Source organism: Sceloporus undulatus, chromosome 3 (assembly GCF_019175285.1).
Source record: "Sceloporus undulatus isolate JIND9_A2432 ecotype Alabama chromosome 3, SceUnd_v1.1, whole genome shotgun sequence".
Classification (NCBI taxonomy): Eukaryota; Metazoa; Chordata; class Lepidosauria; order Squamata; family Phrynosomatidae; genus Sceloporus; species Sceloporus undulatus.
The window spans coordinates 60,183,448-60,206,335 of record NC_056524.1 but is presented as its reverse complement, the minus strand read 5'-3'; the positions used below and the strand labels follow the sequence as shown (position 1 = coordinate 60,206,335).

General features: G+C 39.6%; 1 protein-coding gene across 1 annotated transcript in view; it reads right to left on the bottom strand.

The window, feature by feature from the left end:
* NCAM2 (neural cell adhesion molecule 2) overlaps nt 1-22,856 on the bottom strand; it is a 290,517-nt gene extending 267,661 nt beyond the window's left edge. Inside the window, exon 1 of the mRNA XM_042459409.1 lies at nt 22,548-22,856. Within this exon, the coding sequence (XP_042315343.1) occupies nt 22,548-22,602 (55 nt within the window). The 5' untranslated portion in view covers nt 22,603-22,856. The remainder of the gene's footprint in view (nt 1-22,547) is intronic.
* Between the last annotated feature and the right edge of the window lie 32 nt (nt 22,857-22,888).

Below are 22,888 nucleotides of genomic sequence, written 5' to 3'. Positions count from 1 at the left end.
AGCGATTGTGGTACTTGCCTCCACCCCAACATAGGCTCAACCAGTTACTGCAGTGTTTTTGCTTTTTATAAATCACATTTTAAATCTCATGAAATTTATGAATTAGCCAATATTGCAAAGACATGAAAAGTAACCAGTGCTATCTTTGTCACTACAAGGAAAACAAATCCAATAAATATGTTCTACTTGCAGAATATTCTGCTATTCAAAGCACCAATGTGCTTGAACATCCCCCTTTCTATAACAATATAAATCAGTGCTAAAACCCATTTAGCAGCATTTCTCCTTCTCCTCCCCCTTTGACTGTTATCAGCATACTAAATGAATACAATATTGATTAAATCATTTCTAAAGAATGATGTATTGTTATTACCTGATGTTCTTCAGATTCATCTATTATATAGAAAAATCTTTAATTTTAATGATACAGGGGGAAAAATGATACCACACCAATTTAGGTTAACATGATCTGGCATATTAATATATAACGGATTACTATGATTACACAGTTTTCTCTTTTAGCTAATCCTTTTTGCAAAACTTCATCAACTAAACAGCTGGATATTATTATCAGAAGACAAATAATAAAATGGATTATTGAAAGGTCTAATATTTGAAAAAATTATTATGTTAAAACAGCTGAGAAGGAAAATTGTTTTGTCCTTTTGTGGAAATACTGATGAAGATGGACAAAATAAAAATTGGATGAAACTCTTGGAGGGAAGTGAGAAGTGAATGAAAGAATCAAATACAATAATCTGAGACAACGTCAAGACTACAGTACTTAACATCAGTTTCATCCTTAACTCTGATCAGCAGTCATATGGAAGGTTATTTTTTTAAAAAAAAAAACCTACTACAGCCAAAATGAGGATAATAATGTTCACAAAGGCGGGTTACAAACCACCAAAAATACGTATGGAATATGTATTAGGGTTAGGAAGGGGTGGTGCTTCTGCACCCCCCTAACCCTAGTACGTATTCCATACGTACAGCGCCCCTTCCACATGGGGGCTGCCATGTTTACGTATTGGACACTGGGCGTCCGCACGTGTCGCGGCGTCTATGACGTCGCGAGTCCGCCCCGGTGCCTCGCGATGTCATAGAGGCACCGTTTAAAGAAGCTCCATTTTGGAGCTTCTTTTTTGCTCCGCAAAGGAGACACGCGGTGTGGCTGCGGCGGCTCCCTTACGGAGCAAATGGCGGCGGCGGCAGACCACCTCAAAGCGGCGGTCTATAACCCGCCAAAGTTTGACAGAAACATTTAACCCTATGTGTAAATGAAAATGTTAAGCAATATATGGGATGAAAAGTGCCACACCATTGTTTGCAACTTATCTGCAACAGGAAGAGTGTGGAGCGGGAAAAAAGCTTTCCATGTTAATACTGCTTTTTCAAAAAATAATGAGACCTTCTCATCCTTGTCAGATGAGCCACTCTTTCACTTATCCTGAGATGTGTGAGTGTCCCCTTCCTTCCTTCCTTCCTTCCTTCCTTCCTTCCTTCCTTCCTTCCGTCCTTCCTTATTTATTTATTTCTGATCGTCAACCTATTCAAGATGATGGAGAAGTTGTAGGCAGTGTCATAAACATGAGGACATCAGATATATGCAAAGGCAATATAGTTCAAGAGGAATACCTTTTGTATGTAGATTCCTGATTTTTTCCCCTTGCTCTGGCTCATGTTATGAACCACTGTTGCTCTCCTCTTCAGAAATGTCGCTACCATATGAGGAAAACAATGACACAGTGGGGCAAGACTAGTAAACTCACCTCCTTGTGTGTGGAGAAACACTAAATGAATACTTGAAGAACTTGCAGCTTTAAGGTTAATAAAAATGCTCATGTCTTAAGACCTCGAGTGAGCCAATCCCCATTTATCCATGCTGAACTATGTACTGGACTGCACATTTTCCCCTCCCCAACAGTGTTGGCAGAACATGATCACCAGTATTATCTAGCTAATTTCTCTCCTACCTTTTTTATACCTGCCACCTGTGACCCCACTGTCAAGACTACAGTATTTAACATCCGTTTCATCCTTAACTCTGATCAGCAGTAAAAACTAGGCCAAAAAAGCCAGCCCTAAAAATGGACAAGAAGACTAGGGATGGGAAGGGCAGTTATGAAAGAACTAGATAAGATCTTAAAGAATAAATACATACAAGCACTAAATTGTCCTAGTCATAGTATTCTCCATCACCATGGACAGATGTGAGAGCTGGAAAGTAAAAAAAAAGGTTTAAAAAATCAACTCATTTGAGATATAGTGCTGGAGAAAAATACTGAGGATATGTACAGCCAAAAAGATAAACAAATGAGTGCTTGAACAGATCAAGCCAAGATGACAAAACTGAGACTATTGTACTTTGGCCACATCATGAGAAGACACGACTCCCTTGAAAACACATTAATGCTTGGAAAGGTTGAGGGTAGTAGACAGAGAAGAAGACTGCACACCAGATGGTTAGGGAAGTAATGCGCCTGAATCTATAGGACTTAAGCAGAGCAGTGGAGGATGAGGGAGAGTTGGAGATGCCTCATTCACAGAATCACTATGAGCCAAGGTCACCTTGGGAGCAATTAATAACAACAATAAACGTAAGTGTTATATTCAGCAACTGATTTAATGGATCTAATTTTAGTTGGAACCAGCATGTGGACTGGGAGCAATATATCTAAATGCAATATTGCTTACTACTTGGTGTGTGGAGGGATAGTTTAATTGTATGCCTTTATACTTTATACTTACTTCTGATTCTTTGTAAGTGTAGTTGGATAATATAATTAATTCAGAAATGTGATGGGCATTAGCATATTAAACATTCTGGATGCTTACTGGAATGTCCTTTCTTTATCTGGAGCAATGTAACAAGTCAATATTTTATCAAACAGTCATTTCATATTACAATTGCTTAACAAAATTTTGGGAACAAAGTTCATTAAAATCTCTTTCACTGAATTATTTCCTGTGACTGCCAGACAAAAGGAATGTAAAATAAGCAAAAAGTATTTGAAGACAAAATCAGTGTTCATTCAGCTTTAAATAAAAGTGGCTTAACCATTACTATTGTTCTGTCAATCAACCATTTAACAATTATGTCACCATTTGTAGTGCTTATTGATGTTAGCCAGAATATAAAGGGATAAGAGACAGAGCTGTGTTTAGACAAGGGAGTTTCATGGAAAGCCCTAAATTATGTTATTATTTTACTTTATCTTATTTTATTGCTCCACTCTTTATATGAGTGTTCTACAGAGGACCATGCTGAATAGTGTATTGCTAATCGAAGTGGTAGTCAGTGAACAGGTGTCAGTCCATTAGTCACTAGCTGGAGATAGTATTGTCTGGATGAGTTTTCAGGAAAGACAAACAGTTGTAGTCAATGAACACAAATCCTGTTAGACTGGAAAGAGAAAAACCCCAGTCTCCCATGTAGTTTAGGAAGGCCTGTGATTAACAGGGTAAACTGTCTGACACTGCTCTGCCATTCACTAATTTTCTGTCAGAGTTAGCTGTCAAAAAAAGCTGGTGCTTCATTCTGTCGAATGGTAGGACTGGCCGAGAAAGTAAAGAACATTGGAAGGAGTCCAGTAAGATCGGAAGGATCCTTGACACTGTATCTAGATTCAGAGTAAAGCTATGCTTAGTTCTCTATTTTGTTTGTGGAAAGTTGCTCCAAGATGTTCATTGCAGTATCAAGGGAGGTACACATAGTCTGCTCAGCAGTTTATTGTTAATCATATCATGTGCTTGAGAGTGTAAAATGACACCTTACAAAACCTATTATAATTTTAATATATCAATTACATAGTACTTTCCTTCTACTGATACTCCCAGATAACATTACAGCAATCACTCCAGCTAAGGGTTTTACCCTTCTTGTATGAGTGACAGGGAAAGATTTAAATCAAAAAGCTTGCTGTAATCATGCACTGCACATTCTATAAAGAGCACCTGAAAATTACCACAGTTGTACAGTTTATCTTTGGCAGTCAATGATCTGAACTACTCAAAAAAATCTCCTTAAAAATTGTCAGACTGATCTAGTCATTTCTTGCAAGTTTTTAGTGATTTAGGCATTCCCATGGATACAAAAATATCTTGAAATACTGTTTAAGGAAAATAATTTGTTTTAACCAGATTTCATTTGCTTACATGTTCATAATAAAAATCTTGCAAACTTAATTGCTGACATAGCTTTGGCTACTATTCTTGCACAAATAAAAGGGATATATGGATTAAAACTGCTTAGCATTCTGGTCAGCTGTACACAGAGTGGTAGCATGAAAACAAAAGATTTTTTCTAATTAGAAAGGCTCTTTTTAATGGATTCCATGGAGTCCTGAAAAAGCCCACCTTCACAAAATGAAAGATATAAGAAAAACCAGCAGCAAAATCCAAAGATATAAGATTTATGCAGTAACTAGCAAATTAAAAGTATCAGTGTCCAGGTCACTGTGTATTTTATTTTTCAGGAGGATTTATTTATAAAAATACAATAGTTTTACTTCAAAGAATCTAATGAATCAAACTGCAAAAACAACCACCTTCTGCTTTATCAGCAGAAATGGACACATCAGCTAACTACTTGTTTATGCTAATGTCATACGTACAGCCTTGGATCCTGTATTTTCAATAAGTAAATGTGTTTACCAACAAGTCCATCTCATGCTATTTCTCCTGTGAATGGTTATTTAAGAATGATTAGAAAAATATTAAATTTAAATGTACCTTTTAAACAAAGTTTGGTAAAGTGACAGACAGGAGGAATCATAGGCGGGATATAGGCCAACCCTTTTGGGTGGCCTGGACCCCCCTTTCCCCGATGGATCGGTGCCTGACCTGTCACAGTGGCAGCCCCAAAGGCCCTGATCCACCGCTTTTCCTGGTCTCAGGGAAGCAGCAAAATGCCTCTTCCCCATGGCTTGGAAAGGGGTGTCCTTGGGGCTTTATGTGCCAGCGGCACAAATGGTAAAAGAAGCTCCAAAATGGAGCTCCTTCTGGCACCACTGAAAGGGCGCCACAAGCTCCCTGCAGCAGCCCCCTTGCGTCACGCCCACACCGCTCCATTTGGAGGCAGCATGGCCATGACGTTGTAATGTAGACAGGGCACCACCATTACAACTCGGCAGGTATGTGCTAGGGTTGCAGGGCATCTGGAAAGGACGCCCCAAGGCAACCCTAGCATGTATCCAGTCCGGCACTTTGCGCTGGTCTGGATACCACCATAGAATCATAGAATCATAGAGTTGGAAGAGACCACAAGGGCCATCCAGTCCAACCCCCTGCCATGCAGGAACTCCCAATGAAAGCATCCCTGACAGATGACCATGCAGCCTCTCTTTAAAGACCTCCAAGGAAGGAGACTCCACCACACTCCAAGGGAGTGTGTTCCACTGTAGAACTGCCCTTTCTGTCAGGAACTTCCTCCTAATGTTGAGATGGAATCTCTTTTCCTGTAGCTTGCATCCATTGTTCCAGGTCCTGTTCTCTGGAGCAGGAGAAAATAAGCTTGTTCCCTCCTCAGTATGATATCCCTTCAAATATTTAAACAGGGCTATCATATCACCTCTTAACCTTCTCTTCTTCAGGCTAAACATCCCCAGCTCCCTAAGTCGTCCCTCATAGGACATGGTTTCCAGAGCCTTCAACCATTTTAGTCGCCCTCCTTTGGACATGCTCCAGTTTTTCAACATCTTTTTTGAATTGTGGTGCCCAGAACCAGACACAATATTCCAGGTGGGGCCTGACCAAAGCAGAATAGAGTGGCACTATTACTTCTCTTGATCTAGACACTATACTTTTATTGATGCAGCCTAAAATTGCATTGGCCTTTTTAGCTGCCGCATCACACTGTTGATTCATGTTCAACTTGTGGTCTACTTGGACTTCTAGATCCCATTCACATGTAGGAAAAGAGGAAGACCTCTGTGTTTGCTGACCAACTCCGGAAATAATGAGACAAGACACAATAAGAAGAAGACACCAGAAAATGGGTTGAAAATTGGGCAATTTATTAACTTGACCTATTTATTACTGCCTTAAGTCCCTATGTTGGGAGAAAGGTGGGATATAAGAAAATAAAATAATAATAATAAAATAATAATTTCTTAAGAGAACTGCAACTAAGAGGAGAGTAGCCTAATGTGGGAGCAGCTACAGACCACCTCTGCAAATTCCTCTGGGCAATCACACCTGAGCTCTAAAGAGAACCCAAAAGCTGGATTACTGGCCAGCCTGCATCAGGAAGACCAGTGAGAAAGTCCCTCCCCCAAGCCCAAGGATTAAAGAGAGGGTTTATCTTTCAGGCCAGCCTCAAGGGCATCCTCTTTCTCCACCTCCCTGGTCCCAAGACGTAAAGAGGTAGTTTCACAGACATTTCTTCCACCAAAATAGTGACCTGTGTGCTCACCAAACTCTAACCTATCATTCCAGTTCTGCCAAATGAGAACCTGTTTAGACTCCACCCTTAGTCAATTGTTCATGTCTGACTTGAAACAGTATGAGGTAGGCAGAAAGGTCCATGGAAAGGGGACCAGGCCCAGAAGCACCCAAGATAACTTCATACTATACCAGCAGCAGGAGGGTAGATCGATCTCCTTAACCAGAATGAGAAGCTGGGTGTTGCAGGGCTCAAATTACTTCCAGCCACATACCCTAGCCTCCTCTTATCATGACATAACTGCCATGGCTAAATTTAAACTTGTCCCCCTATTTCGGGGAGGCCAGCAAACTTTGCATCACTACCCAATGTCTCTGTTGTGAGGGATGCACAATCTATCCACTTATGACTGTGGCGAGAATAACATTCACAGGATAAGGACTTTAGTTGTAACTCCTCTACAGTTGATAATAGACAAATTTAGTCTTTTGTATTTGAATGAAAATCTGTTTCATGTAGCAAGACACCTGCAAAGCTTTGCAAGATTTATTTTATCAAACTTTTATGTGCCAAGGTTTCATAGACTAATAAATGGTGAAGATGTATGCTATGCTACAGTTCTGCTACTAAAGAAATGCATACCAAACCCTCTTAATTGCTTGAATGAATAGCTATCCAAAAAGGATTTAAATTTTATTCTGAGCTATTTTATATTAAGTTAAAATACTTAGGTATCTGAATTCAGATGCCTAAAAGTTATCAGCCTGGTTCCTAGGCTGGCAACATAAGATTCTTTCCTTCTCTACCTGAAAACTAACAGAAATATATTCCATAGGCCTGTGGTACCCAGTTCCTTACATGAGAACTGGATCATTAGACATTAGATGTAGCTAGTAAGATGTTTGCTGAACCTAACAGGCACCACAGACTAGAACTCATTTTATTTTCATGTGTCATTATGTCTATGATTTCAGGGAAATTTGATAGGTCACTATGTACCAAAAATAACAACGCAGAGGAGTATGAATGAGAAATGTGATGCTGGTATAAAAAAGAAGAAGAGGAAAAGAAATCCACTTGACATCTCACTAGGAAATCGCATACTGGTCCCAAAGATAGAATTTATGTCAAACTGATATAAAGAACAATGCACAGAATCAGCTCAGTGAATATCTAGGAAGGAATATCTCTTCACTATACTCATATTTTCTTCTTTTTCTTCTTCTGGCATAATGGCAATTCAGCTACTGGGGAAGAGTGAAAAAAGGAAAATTAGGACATTGACTCCCTCCCAAATTATTTTCCTTCAGTTCCCAAATTTCTTGCATTGTAGAGTAAGACATTGAAAACCAATCACATCTAGAACTCTTATATTTGTTGTGTCATATTTCCTTGGTAATTTTGCCTGTCTTTTTTCTTTTGATGTCTTAACTGTAATTCTATATGTTCAACTGAAGTTTTAAGATACTGCAAAGCTAAAAATTTGGTGACTAAAGGGCAAAATTGTTATTGTGGGGGCAATGCCCTCCTTTCGTCTTCTCTGTAGCTATATTCCTGGGGATACTGAAAATGAGACTTACATGCACATCCCTTCTACCTCTGTTTTCAAGACATTCACTAGAAATCTGCAGAAAATATCCAACTACTGTCAAAAGAAGGGGAAAATATCAGGTTTCAGGGGGGGGGGGAAAAGTACTATCAATTCAAATTTTCTTTAAGGTTTTGTTAAGGTAACAACAATGTTAACAACACCTAAAACTCTTGCTGATGCAAAGCATGGAGGAGGCTTCCTGAGAAATTCAGCGGGCTCTTCCTAACAAAAGGGTTTGTGGCCTCACAGAGGATTTCAGACAAACTGGATCAAACTGAGCAAACTAGGTTTTTGTCTTGCAAATGAAATTTAAAGTTTTTTTCCTGGACTGAATCTCCCAGCACTCACATGGCCTGAAAGAGGAAGGGCTCATCTGAATGAATACACTTCCCTAACATCTGAACTGAGAACAATTACAACATCTTGACTAGTTGTAGGGCTAGAACTAACATTGTATCATTTTTAACACCTGCACCTGATGAATCAGAATTGCAAGAAACCAGAAGAGTCATCCATTCCAGCCCTCAGTGGAAGAGGCCAGTGGAGCTTTGAAAGTTTACAATATGTATGGTGTTTATTTTGGTTGGTCTCATAAAGTTATCACTGTCTTCTGGATCATACTGTACATCTTTGTTGTGAAAATCATGGGTGAAATTACAAACTTTATTATACACCATCAGCATTTCTAGCATCTAATTGTACTAGACTAAGCATGCACCACTAATATTTAGATATCTCAGTGCTATAAATGTTAGTGTTCCTAAATATAGCTTAGAACCATTATTGATGTCTGAGCTTTCCCTCCCCAGTAGTGAAATAATGGGGCAGGGCTCTTATGATGTTCAGAAGAGAGAATTTCAGCAGGTGCTGCTTGTCACACAAATAACACCAGCTTAAATTTCTTCGTCCACATAACCACTAAAAGGTGGTTTTAGAGCTGTCAGACTGAAAACAGGAGAGGTCTCCTATACCATTAACTGCTGTACAGAAGAGGGACTTTCAGAAAGTGTTGCTTTTGCTACAACCAGGTAACAAGCAACACCTGCTGAAATTCCCTTTTCTACACAGTGACAGGTGCCCTCTCCAGTTCTCACTCCAAAAACTCTAGACATAAGCCCTGTCCTTTATTTAATCTACCAGCCCTACTTCCCAGTTGTGGATCTCCCCAACCTCCTACCCCACAAGATGTAGAAAAACCTATTTTTGGCAGGCTTCCATGAATTCTAAAGGAAACCTAATAGTACAGGGACGGGCAGAACTGAAAATGATAAACAAAAGTCAGAATGAAGAAAACACAAGAAATATCTAACCTACAGGCCATAGGTTCCCTATATGTGATGTAGGCTATGAAGAATTTATATAAAGGTCCACTTGCATTCATTAGTGAATGTAAAACCAAGTATGCATACATTTTATTACACTTTTGACACACAACTTATTTATCACTAATATTAATGTTAATTAAATTAAAATTTCAGTTTGCATTTACTGCTCATATTTCATGTTTCTATTTCATGAGTTATATATGAATATGAGTGGAAAGATGTGGTTCAACCAAAGCTGGTAATGATAAAATGGATAAATTATAAATTTACATATTTTGCTGGTGGGCTGTAGAGCAAGAACAAGAAATGAAAAAGAATTAAAATCAAAGATATATGGGGAAAATGTGATCTATTTATCAGATTTTAGTCAAAGCTTATTCATGCAAAACATTCCCAGAAATGGGCTATACAACACCAAGCACTGCTATAAAAATATCACAGATCTTTTAAAAAATCCAGAGTATTGCACCATAATCCAAAAAATACACAGGATTTATCAGCAAAAATATTTATAGAAATCAAATGCAAATCTACAGGAAAATCCATCGAAGCGCTTAGCCATTGTTGGAATCACAGCCCAGAGCTGCCATAAATGGCATAAAGCCATTTAATATTGAATCACCTAGCCCAAATGCTTCAGTGACTAGCATCATGATTTGAATACTGAACATTCCGAAACAGGCTTAACCTGTAACTATAAGCTAAAACACAAAACTTACATGTTTTTTTTTTAATCTTTATTTTTTACATCAACAAATTTAGTTTATGAATGATTGAATGTAACAAGATGTTCCTTGGATCAAATAGTTACAGACCTATATTGATTTTGTTAGACATGCACACATGTATACATGAATGAAATATGTTTAAATGTAAACAGAAATTACTTTTAAAAAGTAAAACTAAACTAAACCCACCACCTGCAAATCAAGAATTAGTTGTTTCTTTCACATTGAGATTTAGCATTCAGCTCCATCACTTTCACTGCCTTTTGGTCCATGTTGCCACCTAGGAGCTGTCAGACCAAAACCCAGAGACTAGAATTTAAGTTTCATCTGCCAAAATTACCAGCTGGAGTTGGACGCGAGTGCTACGTATATCCCTTGGGTCAAACAACTCTTTACTCTATTGGGTCTAATAATGCACAGTCCTCTATGTTGTTCTGTTCTTTCTTTAGCCATACCTGAATTCTTTTTCGTTGTTGTTCTTATTTTTTTTGCAGCAGGTGTTGACTACCCATTGCTTTACTGAGGTCCTCATTTTCATCCACTTCTCTCTTTGTTCCACATCACTATGACTTGGCTCCTAAAACAACTCAAGGGAGTTCAAATAAAAAGCTTTCTGACCACTTATCCCCTTTACAGAAATTTGCAGCCATCACAAAGTTTCACTGTAGGTTGAGAGGTGGTGGTCTGGACAAAATGCAGCAAAATGGGATGTAACATGAGGGACTGCTATGAGAAGAAGGAAAACACGAAGTGCCATAGCTTTTGAGGGGAAAAGAAAGAGAAGTGAATTGGGACAAACTCAGGTGTCAAGCTGTCTTCTGGGACTTCCTGTCTTGACAGACCAGTGATATAGGGCAGCATCAGGGTGGAGTGGAGGTATGGTGTCTGCATGATACATGCCCCAACTCCACCCCCATGCTGGCATGATGCTGCGTGCCCACCACACAGTGGGTGACATCACAGCGCTCCTCTGGTGCTCCATTCAGATGACACAGTGCCAAAAGAGCACTGAAAAGCAATCACACTGGCAGCTATGGTGCCCTTTCCACAGCACAAAAACAAACAAACAAAAAAAAAACAGCTTCATTTATATACCATTTCATACTAAACTAACAATATCTAAGTGGTTTACAACTGTAAGCTAATTGCACCCAACAATCTGGGTACTCATTTTAGTGACCTCAGAAAGATGCAAGCCTGAGTCAAACTTGAGCTCTTTTGCTGGTATTGCACTCGCAACCTTATGATTTGTGAGTGAGTGGTTGCAGTACAGGCATTTAACCACTGCATCACCAGTGCAGCTCCTCTTTGCACCACAGAAAGGCCAATTGGGGCCATGGCATGTAGTTGCCATGGCCCCAATCCAGTGCTGAAAGAGATGGTCTGTTCAGACCCTTTATTTCCTTGTGCCATGCACCCAATGCTCATCTAGTAAATACTTGGTTGAGCTCTGTTCATGAAAGACATATTTGAAATACAGGCTATGATATCAGATAAGAAAGAAATGTATACATCTAGAAAACAGATAATTTCTCACATTCATCTCTGTTGTACAGATAGTCCTTCTGAAAATGCAGAGGATGACTTAGACCCTAAACAGACTGATATTCTGTGCTGGCCTGTGACCAAAAGTAGGGTTAGATAGGGCTGAGCAGTTACATGTGGCCAGCCCTACTTTTGCCACCCATGCATCATCTTGACATGTGCTTATCCATACAGGGCACACCAGGATGACACACAGGCATCCGAATGCCCAAACAGCACTGGCTGGAAGTGGTGATATCATGGCATGCAAGCGCGCCTATCACGCCCCTTCAAAGAAGCTGCAGCACGGACCAGGGGCAAAGATGGGAGGCTCTTAGCCACCTATCTATATAGCAGCTTAATTAGTTTTCCTGATGACTATGAGTTTAAGACTGTGTGTTTCCATTAAAATTCAAGGCTGGATCCAAGCAACTCTTCTTCACACTACAGTAGCCGAAGACAAAGAAATACAAATAGCAGTACTGTAAGGACTATCCTAACCACCTACTGTCTGGAGCTCTGGATGACTGTGGAAGCTACTAATCTTCTGCCTTTGGAGGTGATGGTGACTTGCAATGCTTCCTGGGAAACTTGATACATAATCAACTAATGCAACTGATTTACTCAATAGGCTTGGAAGGACTTGGTGGTCCTGTTTTAGCTAGTCTGCTGGGAAGTCTCCCAACTAGCAGCTCTTCTTCATGTTTCCCAGCCAGTCATCAGCCATAACATTATCCAGTACTTCCTCTACATGGGTAGTGTCTGCACCTCCTGCAGGTATTCCTAGTTCTCTTCCAAGGTCAGAGAACTAAACCAACACACCAACATGCCCTACCCAGCCCATCCAACTGAACACACTCCAGATTTTCTTAGCAGCCATGAACATACCAGTGGGAATAGGAGGACAGCAAGCTGACTCAAGAAATAATAGCACACATTTTGGAAAACGCTGAGATTTAAAAGTACCTGCTTACCTTCCTTCATGGGATCTCCTGTCATAGGGTTGAGAAAATATCCACTAAGCATATTATGAGTAAGTGTAAAAATTAAATAATTGCATATTTGCCCTCCCACACCAGCCTCTGCAGTAGTTTTGTTTTTATGTCTCCTCGTGTGGTCATGAACTTCCATGGCAAAAACTGTGAAACCCTTTAGCTGGCTTATCATTCATAGCTTTACTTCTATAATATTCTTTCTGTACAATGTGCGTGAACTATGGGTGTCTATCACCAATCCTTGCATATTGAAATGAACTAGAGTGTCTGTCCCACATTAAATAGCATCTTAATTTGCATAAACAGGTCATATACTTGCATATACTGTATGGACACTGAATTTCACAAGGTTACTTGACTCATATGGGAATAGTAAATTGGTAGCAATACAAATGATAATAAAAGAGACAAGCCTGTTGTGTGTATTTAGGTACAAGGATATCAGACTTACAGTACCTGTCCAAAGAAGGTTGACCAGCTCCCCCCCCCCTCCCAACTAAGATGTTTAACTAAAACCTCTTGGAAGTTGAGTCAAATGGGTTTGGAGATCTCTTTCAGAAGCCCTCGTGTAGTATGTAACAGCATGATACCTTAATTTGTTAGCTCCCCATCATCTGCAGTAAAGTACTCTGTACTGTATTCTGCACACATTTTTACAAAGTATAGACTATAAAAATTTATTTTGAAGGAGAAAGGGGAAAATTTGTGTATTAATTCATTTAACTCAATTTATATCCTGCCTTCTGCCAAAAATCCTATTCAAGATGGCTAACAGTAATAAACTCAAATAGACATAAACACAATTAAAGAGATTTAAAACAGTTGAAAACACATCAGTAAAAAAAATACCGTGTGCATAATAAAAGCTTGCTTTATCAACACTTTGATTGACAAAGCTTATTTGTTGTTGTTTGAAGGAATAGAGAGAAAAGACTAGCATAATTCCTGGAAGAAGTTTCCAGAGCCTGGAAATAACAGGACCAAGCAAAGACTATATTTAAAAACAGCTTAAAGCCCAGGAAGTCTGTATGGGAGAATACTGTCCTTTAATATCCTGGCCTGACCTCATATTTAGATGGATTGTAGTAGTGTCATTGGAAGTTACCAGGCTTGAAGTAAAGTGTGAGGTTATCCATATCCAGGAAATGCCATAGTTGCCAGAACAATTAAAACTGGCCTCAGAAACTCCAAGCCCATCCAGGGCATGCTACTTACTTAATTTCCACAGCTGGCAGCCACCACTCTAGAGAGTGTTTGTCTTATAAGTATTCAGCTTCAGTTTTTGGCCCTCATCAGTTCTACTACAGCATCCAGACACTAGTCTCTGCATAGCCCTAGCTGAAACTAGTGATGGTAGTTGTTGTTGTTAGCCTTCAAGTCATTTCTGAGTTATGGCGAACCGAAGGTGAACCTATCATACAGTTTTCTTGGCATACCTCATCAGAGGGGGTTTGGCATTGTCAAATGAAATAGAACAATATACTAGTAATACTGGGGGGGGAGTGACTAGGGGTAGCAAAATACAATACTAAAATAAAATCAGCCACAAATTATAAAAATGTTACAGATATCAATCCAAAATAAAGAGGTCTTTGAGAGTACCCTTAAAGGATTTCACAGACTGTGCAAGGGTCAGCTTATGTCTGGGTAAATTATGGATACACTTCCACCCATTCTGCACCAAATCAGCGTTCCCTTTTCAGTCCCACAATATGGCAAGTGTAGCATTATGTTACATCATCAAGATCTCAACCTATTACCATAAATATCTAACATGTATGAAGTTCACTAGTCACAATTTCCTGCAGTATAAATCCTAGTCTGAATAATTGCAAAAATGTCCCAACTCTTATTATTTTTATGCCAATTTAATTGAAATGGTTTCCCTGAAAGAGTATTTGGCACTGTCCTTGATGAAAGTGCTAAGATTTCCACTCTATGGGTCCCTGTTCCCCTCCAAAATAGAATTGCCAGCTGTGATAGACATCGAAGCATTGTTCAGTTAACCAATCACCAGCATCAGAAAGTCAAAAAGGTAGGTTGAGAGGAAAAATTAATGGCGAACTCTTGCAATTTAACTTTCATTTTGGAATTCTGCATTTGTTTTGGTAGAAGGTTGAGAAGATGGATGGACGTGGAGTCCCAGGGGGAAAGAGTAGACACAATACAAATTGTAACATTGTAACATTGAAAGACATGGCCAGTATCTATGCTTGATTTTTTTTTTTAAAAAAAAGCCATTTTATTTAATAAATCATTTATTATAGTTTTAAACTTTGTCTAAATGTAATTTATTCAGAGGACTGGTCACATGCACTCATACAGCTCAGCCTAGAACACACATGCTGGTTGATAGTTGTAGCCATTTATGGTACAGTAAACCCAATATGTGATTAAGGTAAAACGGCTAACAAGAGCCCAGGTGGAGTTTGTGTGAGCAATCTAGTATAGGCAATCTACCACATTCTCCAAGAAGGATAAATATTTTTTATGCTCATTTAAATGTGTACGGTAACTGTGGCGGGTTACACACTGCCATTAAAGTACGGAGTCAGTCCGTAATAGGGTTAGGAAGGTGCGGTGCTTCCGCACCCCCCTAACCCTAGTACGGACTGAGTCCGTACAAAATGGCGGCTCCCCTTCCACATGGGCGCCGCCATGACGACGTCACGACTGTGCCGCCTCTATACGGGGCTGTGCGGACGTGACGTCGTCAGTCCGCGGCAGGGCGCTTAGTGCGCCCTTTCAGCGGATCAGGAAGGAGCTCCGTTTCAGAGCTCCTTCCTGGTTTGCGGTGCCGCTTTGCCTTGCTGGGCGCAGCCTTCAGACGGCTGCGTCCAGCGAAGCAAGGGAGAAAGGGGCCAAGTGGCCCCTTTCTCCTTCTCCCCGCCGCCGCGGGGTGTCCTTGGGGCTTGAAGCCCCAAGGACACCCCTTTTCAGGCTGCGGGGAAGTGGCGTTTTGCCGCTTCCCCGCAGCCTGAAAAGCGGCGGATTGGGGCCTCAGCGGCTGCCGTTCTAGCAGCTGAGGACCCGATACACCAGGGAAAGGGGCGGCTGCAGCCCGCCCCAAATGGGCGGTCTATAACCCGCCTGTATAAACTAGAAAGGAGCTATTGTGTTGCACATATTTCCCAAGTACATGATATCTTTAAAAAAAATTCAGCAATTACATACAGTACAGTCATGTTGTGCCTCTAGTGTAATTCCAGAGAAAATGCAGCCTATAACTTTGAAACTAATGTTTGTCCTTTGTTTTAAAAGTTGTACATAAACTGCAATGCAAAAAGGTCATGATGGATGCAAAATCTTTTTTTTAGAACTGAAGACTAATGTCATAATATCAGTGCTAGCACACATGTTTTAGCAAGGATAAATATACCAACATGGCCTCTGAATTATAGTTGTTTTTGTTGTTGTTTTTTTCTATAAAAATGTAAAGTATTGATATACCTCAGTTAACATAGTAAATGTGTTCTTGGGCTTTACTCCTTTGATCTGGTACTAGAAGCATGGAAAAAATAGAGATGGAGCAGTACAACATATTTCAGCATTTTCCCCCAAAGCTAAACAGTGGGAATAGCTATGCTTATTTTTAAGTGACATGATATGAATATACTATAGCATCATGTTCCAGAGATAATAATTCTGTGTATATAGTCCTAAATAAAGATTCTAATTTGCCCCCCAAATACTTCCATTATTGATAGAGAAGAGGAAATAATTAGGAATGTGATAAATGATTCTATATACCAATTAGAGCAAACAACAAAGGAAGGATTACAAACTAATTGACTCAGTCAGTTTTGCCTTGCAAGAGACAAATAGGTAAAACTATTACAAAGGAGATATCACAGTACACTTCTGGAAGAGCAAGCATGCCATCATTGGTCATCATTTCGCTCTTGTATCTAAAACAGTGAGATGATTATAGGTTATTATGAAAGACAGATTGGACTAAATTCAGATCATTCAAATCTACCTGGAACACCTATATCACTTGAATGCATGTTAGTGCATTTTAGTGTGATGACAGTGGTTCATCGATCAAGAAAGATAAAACAATTGGCCAAGATGATGAGTAGCTTTGCAAACTGGTACTAGAAATGTCAGGTAAGGTAAAGGTATTCTCCTTTAACAAGGTTTTCAAGTTGTGTCTGACTGTAGAGGGTGGTGCTCATCTCTGTTACTAAGCCGAAGAGCTAGCATTGTCAAAGACTACTCTGTGGGTCATGTGGCTGGCATGACTACCCAGAACACTATTTACCTTCCCACCGAAGTGGTACCTATTTATATACTTTTTTCTAGAAATGTCACGGTTCCCAATTCTGCTTGTTAACTACCAAGGTATTCAGATATGATCACTGAAATGGGCCAGTACAGAGCTACTTGAATATTATTTCTCCCAATATAGTTTCCTCACATGAAATACTGAGGGCACATGATGACACAGCAAATGGAATGTGGAAACTGGATAGCTATATCTATCTCTCTGTCTACACTGTTGGCCCTTGGAATCCATTGGGGGTTGGCTCCAGGACCCCCAGTGAATAACAAAATCAATGAATGTTAAAATCCCATTAAATACAATGGCATAGTAAAATGGAATATTTTATATAAAATTGCAAAATCAAAGTTTGCTTTTTGTAATTTATATTTTGAATATTTTCAAACTGTGGAGGGCTGAATCCATGGATAAATAATCTATGAATATGGAGAACCAACTGTATAGGCATAAGGAACTCTTACATGAACTCTTGCCAATGCACATGTAGCAAATGTACTCTGTACATGTAAGTGCATGTGCAAGAAAATTTAGTACTGCTTATGATTACAGAAAAAACTTTCATGCATATCAATTCCTACCTTTACATACAACTGAATACATTGCCAAAATGTGATGCTGTTTTTGGAATTTTATTGATCTGTGTGGTGTTAAAATATATCCATCATCATCATCACAATCAATCTAACCCATCATCATCACTATATTTATATCCTATCCTATATTGTAAAATCTCTGGCTAGCTTACAGCACCATCAGTTTAATGAATTTAAAATTTAAAACAATAAAAATATTACAAACAAACTAAAAACATATTCAAAAGAACGGTTTAAAATCATGTATATGCACAGATTTGGTTGGAAATCAAGAGGCCTCAAAGGCTTTAGTTAGAAACCCAAGTTTTAACCTGGTTGCAGAAACTGGTGTCAATCAGTCATTCCACAACTATGGTTCCACAGCACAGAAGTCCCTCTCCCATGTCATCATGTACAATTCTCACGGTGTTTGAAACCCTTCAGAAATCTGGGGTGAAATTGATAAAACCACTTGATATTTAAATAGCATAAATTGTAGCTTAAAAATGGGCCTGCTTGTAAACTGACACAAATTCACTAGAAGAAAAGTTTCATACCAAGTACATTTATCATAACTCCTCACAGGTTTCCATCAGAAGAAACTATACAGAATCAATATTGTAACATCTCAGCCTTATAAAAAATATTTTCATACCTCTTTGTACACACTGAAACTCTATCCATAGTTAATCTTAACTGCACTGCAACAATTAACACTATTTAAAAAAAATATTCTTGCAGAGATGTCCTTTTTGGCTTTTGGAGTGATGGGACATGGTAGCAAAACACATGCATGTGTGTGTTTATTTATTTATTTAAAAACAAAAATATATTTCTGCTACCAATTGTAATCTTCATTTACTCTTTCTTCAACATAGCGTAAACACTTCTTTAGAGTTCGTTTGTGTGTTTGTTTCTAAGAGGGCATGATGTTCTTATTTCCAGCCAAAAGAGTACTCTTCACTTGGCACATTACGATCTTCCATTATTACCTTTCAACACAGCCTGATTCTCTTTTCAGGAAGAAGTGTAGAAAGATACTTGCCTGTGATGCCATTTTAGAGAAATGTAATGAGGAAAAAATAGAAGGCCTGACAAGATTTCACAATGTGTAGCTGTGTTTTGCCAATCGGTTGTGCGTAAAGGCAAAAAGAGCTGGAATGGCTACTTTTTTTCCTTTCTTTTTTCATGGAAGGGATGGAGGAGGTAATTGTGCAAAATTCTATGAAGTCAGCTGCATTGTTATTTATAGACAAGATTATTCTTTTGTACTTCAATTAAGTAAAAGAGATAAAAGGTTTTTTTCTAACCTTATTCTAACATTATAGATGGATGCTTGTTCAAGCCTCTTTTGAAGAGATGCTTCTAACTGGTAACTGCATTTCTTGCAGTCAACTGGTGCATTTCAGGAGCAGATGGAGGAGGGCCCTCCAATGAGCTGCACTATTCGTACATTTTACATGTTACTATTTTTACATTTTACTACATTTACTACATTTTACTCAGCAAAATAATGTCTGTTTTTATGCTATACTCTGCACAGCAGGAATATTAAAACTTACTGCAGATGTACATCACAACTGTATGGAAATTTCCTCCTCTAATCCTTTATAAAATTATACATAATGCAAATTTCCAAAGATGCCTAAAACAGAGTATCATGACACTTAAAATGCAATCCCCTCATCTTCCCTAATTCAGGATTTGTGTGTGTGTGTGTGTGTGTGTGTGTGTGTGTGGTTACAATTGGTTAAATCACTTCTTCTATGAGCATTTTTTTACACATGTGTAGTAAGAGCTGCTTAAATGTTTTGTGTCATCTTTTTCTGAGCTTCTAATTAAATGTTGGCCTTCAGAGGTTACCAACCTCCCTCCCCACGTGTCTTCAAGCAATCTTTTTGGTTGCATTTAATAAGAACATTTCAAATATAATAACATTTGTTCATCTGTGATACAACTTAAGTGCGACTGTTGGGCCTCCTCATCCAATTAGACCATTGATACTGCACTTAGATTTGTCCATTTCTTTCATTCCTGTCATTTTGAGCATCTAACTGCAGAAGCTCAAAAGACTATGACTGCTTAAAAAGAAATATATTCTCCTTTCACCAGCCTAACAACAACACTTCCCAAGAAATAAGCTTCAATCATGCTTCATAAAGTCCATAGCAACTATATTGCCAACATAAAATCTGAACCTTGGGGGTTTGTATACTGAAAGCAAATGACCCTGGTGATTACTACCTATTTTATTTGTGCCTCCCCTATGCTCCCACATTTTCAAATATTGTCAGAGGGAGGGGGGGGAGAAATACAGAGGTAGAGACAGGATTGTAAGAGTCCAGATGAGAGTCTAGAGCAGCCTCTCTCCTGTAGTTCATAGCACTCCCAAATAATTGTTATGTCCCCTTTCCCTGCAAATTGTTCCCAAATTGGTGCCTTGTAGTTTTATTTCTCATTTATGAGATTGTTTTTTATTTGCCTAGGATACCTCCATTCTGTGTTACTGTATAATGTTCTCGCAATCCTTCTTGCTTCTTATTTAACTAAGGGACGGAGGCCATTAAGTGAGATCTATAACAATTCTTGCTGATGTCAACCATATTTTCAGTTACGTTGTCTTCATGAACTTGTCTATCTGTAGTGAACTTGATGCAGCCACCAATGTTCCAAAATAATACACAGCAGAAAAATATGATGTTGTATTTGTGGGTCTGGATGAGAGGGATTATTCTGAATGAAGATGCACATGCCAATTAAAAAGACCTGCATAAATTGGCTAAATCTAGACCTATACAATGGACTGTCTTGCATGCTGTCACTATCTTGCATTCCTGAAAGACCTTCAGATTTTAATAAATATGCAGTCCCTTTCCATAGTCCTTGATGCCAAATTTCACCACTACCAAATGCAATCTAATCCAACGAAGTGGTTTTGACTGACGGAACACGATTCAGTCCTATTATTGAAGCTAGGAAGGTCTGGTCCAGGATCTGAGACCACCTGGAACCCATACATTAGCTTTCCTGGGTTCTCTAGAAGAAAAAGGAGGAATTTGTGTGACAAATGAATAAGCAATATGGTCTTTGCAACAATTCCATTTAAGAATATACACTTCCCCCTCAATTCGGAAATAATAACAGTTTTCAACCTTGCACACTCCTATTATTTAAACTTATTCTTTGGCAACAGCATCACTGACAAACAACCTCACAAAGCAGATACTCCAAGCTAGTCCTCTTCAGTATTGCTTATATCTGTCTGTTGTTCTGCTGAAAAATCCTCAGAGCTCTTTCAAATTACTGATTGTATTCCTTCCACAACCCACCCAGAGAGAGTAAAAAAAAATTCCACACAGCTGTATTTCTGCATAAAAAAAAAATAGCATCCAGTAACTTATATCCAAAGAAAATGATGTAGAATTCTGTATGATAAATAATTCTGTGTGATAAAATTCTGAACGCCTTGTGTATTGTTGACCTAAACGTGTGCAACAGCTTTTAGGCACGTAGGCATTTAATAAGACTGTATTTTTATAAATTTATCTTTTTGAACAACCTACATATCTTAATTTCTGGAAGAGAATAGAGGCAGGGAAATGGCCTTTGCATCTAATTTGCATGCTATTATGTGGGCTCAGCTCCTTGGTTTGGGTGGGGCTGGGAGAGGAAAACAGAAAACTGAAGAAGTCACATCCCAAATGTCAAGCTGTGCTTGAAGAATGACAGAAGACAAACTCACTCTCTCTCTGTGTGTGTGTGTGTGTGTTAAGGGGGGAGGGAGAGAAAAAAGCTTCCGTTTCAGACAGAAAGAAATTACACAAACTGAGCCATTTCAGTGGAACTCTGTCACCCCCTGCTGGACAGAATAACTCAGTGAAAAGAACAGCCTTTATGGTGTGATCAAGCCCAGAAGCAACACCAATTGAGGTTTTAGGTGTCTGTTTCCTATTAAAATATGTATTTTATACATATAAAATATGATGGATTCCCATTACTTGCTTTTCCTTTATGCCTCTTCCTAAAATATCTAAATTCCAGCCTAAAATTGCAGTGACAGACATCCATCCATCCACCAGGAGTAGACAGTGAGAATTCTTTAGCAATTTAGCCTCGTCTTTAAGTCGTGCCAAAAACTTGTCTGAACAGTTTGAAACGCTGCAATTAATTTGCACAAAGAGAGTCTGTCAGTGTGTCACAGTCGCACAGTTCAACGCTCCCTGTCCTCCGTCAAAAGGAGCGGAAGCCTGAAGTAACCTAGGAGTAAGCAAGCACATGAACAAGGCACATTTGGATTTCTGTTTGGAGGGAAGGGTGCCTCAAATCTCCCATTTCAGCCCACCACACAAGCCAGACCACAGGTGGAGGCCATGCCTTTGGCGGTCTCTTGTGCAGCTGCCATTCCTTCCTAAAGGCTGTGTAGATGAGCTATACACTCCATTGCATCAAAACAGCTGTATGCATACCTTCAGTTGCACAGAGGTGTCACAACCAACACAGCCCCCAAATAGCTGCTGATGGCCAATTCAGAAGCATTTTTAAAAAGTCTCCTTCACAGAATCAGAGAACCAAAGCAATCTGACAGAAGAGATACAGAATTGACATGCATTGTCCTCACACAATATTATTATTATTGTTATTGTTATTATTAAAAACCAAGCTTCATCACTGTGTTCAGAAACGCTTTGCCTTCAGCCCCAATCGTTTTACTGCATTAAAAAAGAAGAAGTAAAGAGAGGAGGACAAATGTGGATGCAAAGAAGAAGGCAGGGAGGGAGGGAAGGAGGGGGAAAAACCAAGCTCCCAAGAAAAGCTCTATTACAACCTCTCCTTTCTTCGCCCTCTTCCTTCCCCTGTATCTTTTCTCTCCAAAGTAAAGAAAAGCAGCAATATTCCTTCTGAGGGTATCCCTTTCCTTCTGAGGGAGACCAAAGGCACAGGTCAGAATGCGAAGTCGAGTGTTAATTTTTTTCCTGTGGGTTGTGGGTGGATACGTATACACACACACACACATATGAGGGTTTCCTTTTATTTGCTGTAGAAGCTATCTAGCCAGAGGAAGAACTGGAGGATAAATGGGGGGAAAGGGATGGGGGGAGAGAGAGAGAGAAGGAGAAGCCGCCTTCCTCCCTTCTTTCCTACCTTGCCCTCCGCTGAGGAAGAATCCCAGCAGGTAGACGACAGCCAGCAGCTTCATTTTTCAGGAGGTTTCTCCAGTGGACAGTTCCCAAGTTTGCGAGGGGCTGGAGCCAGGGAAGGGCAGCCCGGGCTGCTGGTGCTGGTGGTGGTGCCTTGAGCCTGAGCCCCTGCCTTGCTTCCTTCTCAGGTCGCCTTCCCTCCCTTCTTCCACCGAGCGAGGAGAGAGGAGGAAGAGAGAAGTCCCAGCGCCTCTCGCCAAGCGACTGCCGGCGCCTCTCTGCGCTCGCCTTTTTCAAGGAGGAGGCAGCCAGAGCAGGGAAAGAGGAGCAGCAGCAGCAGCAGGA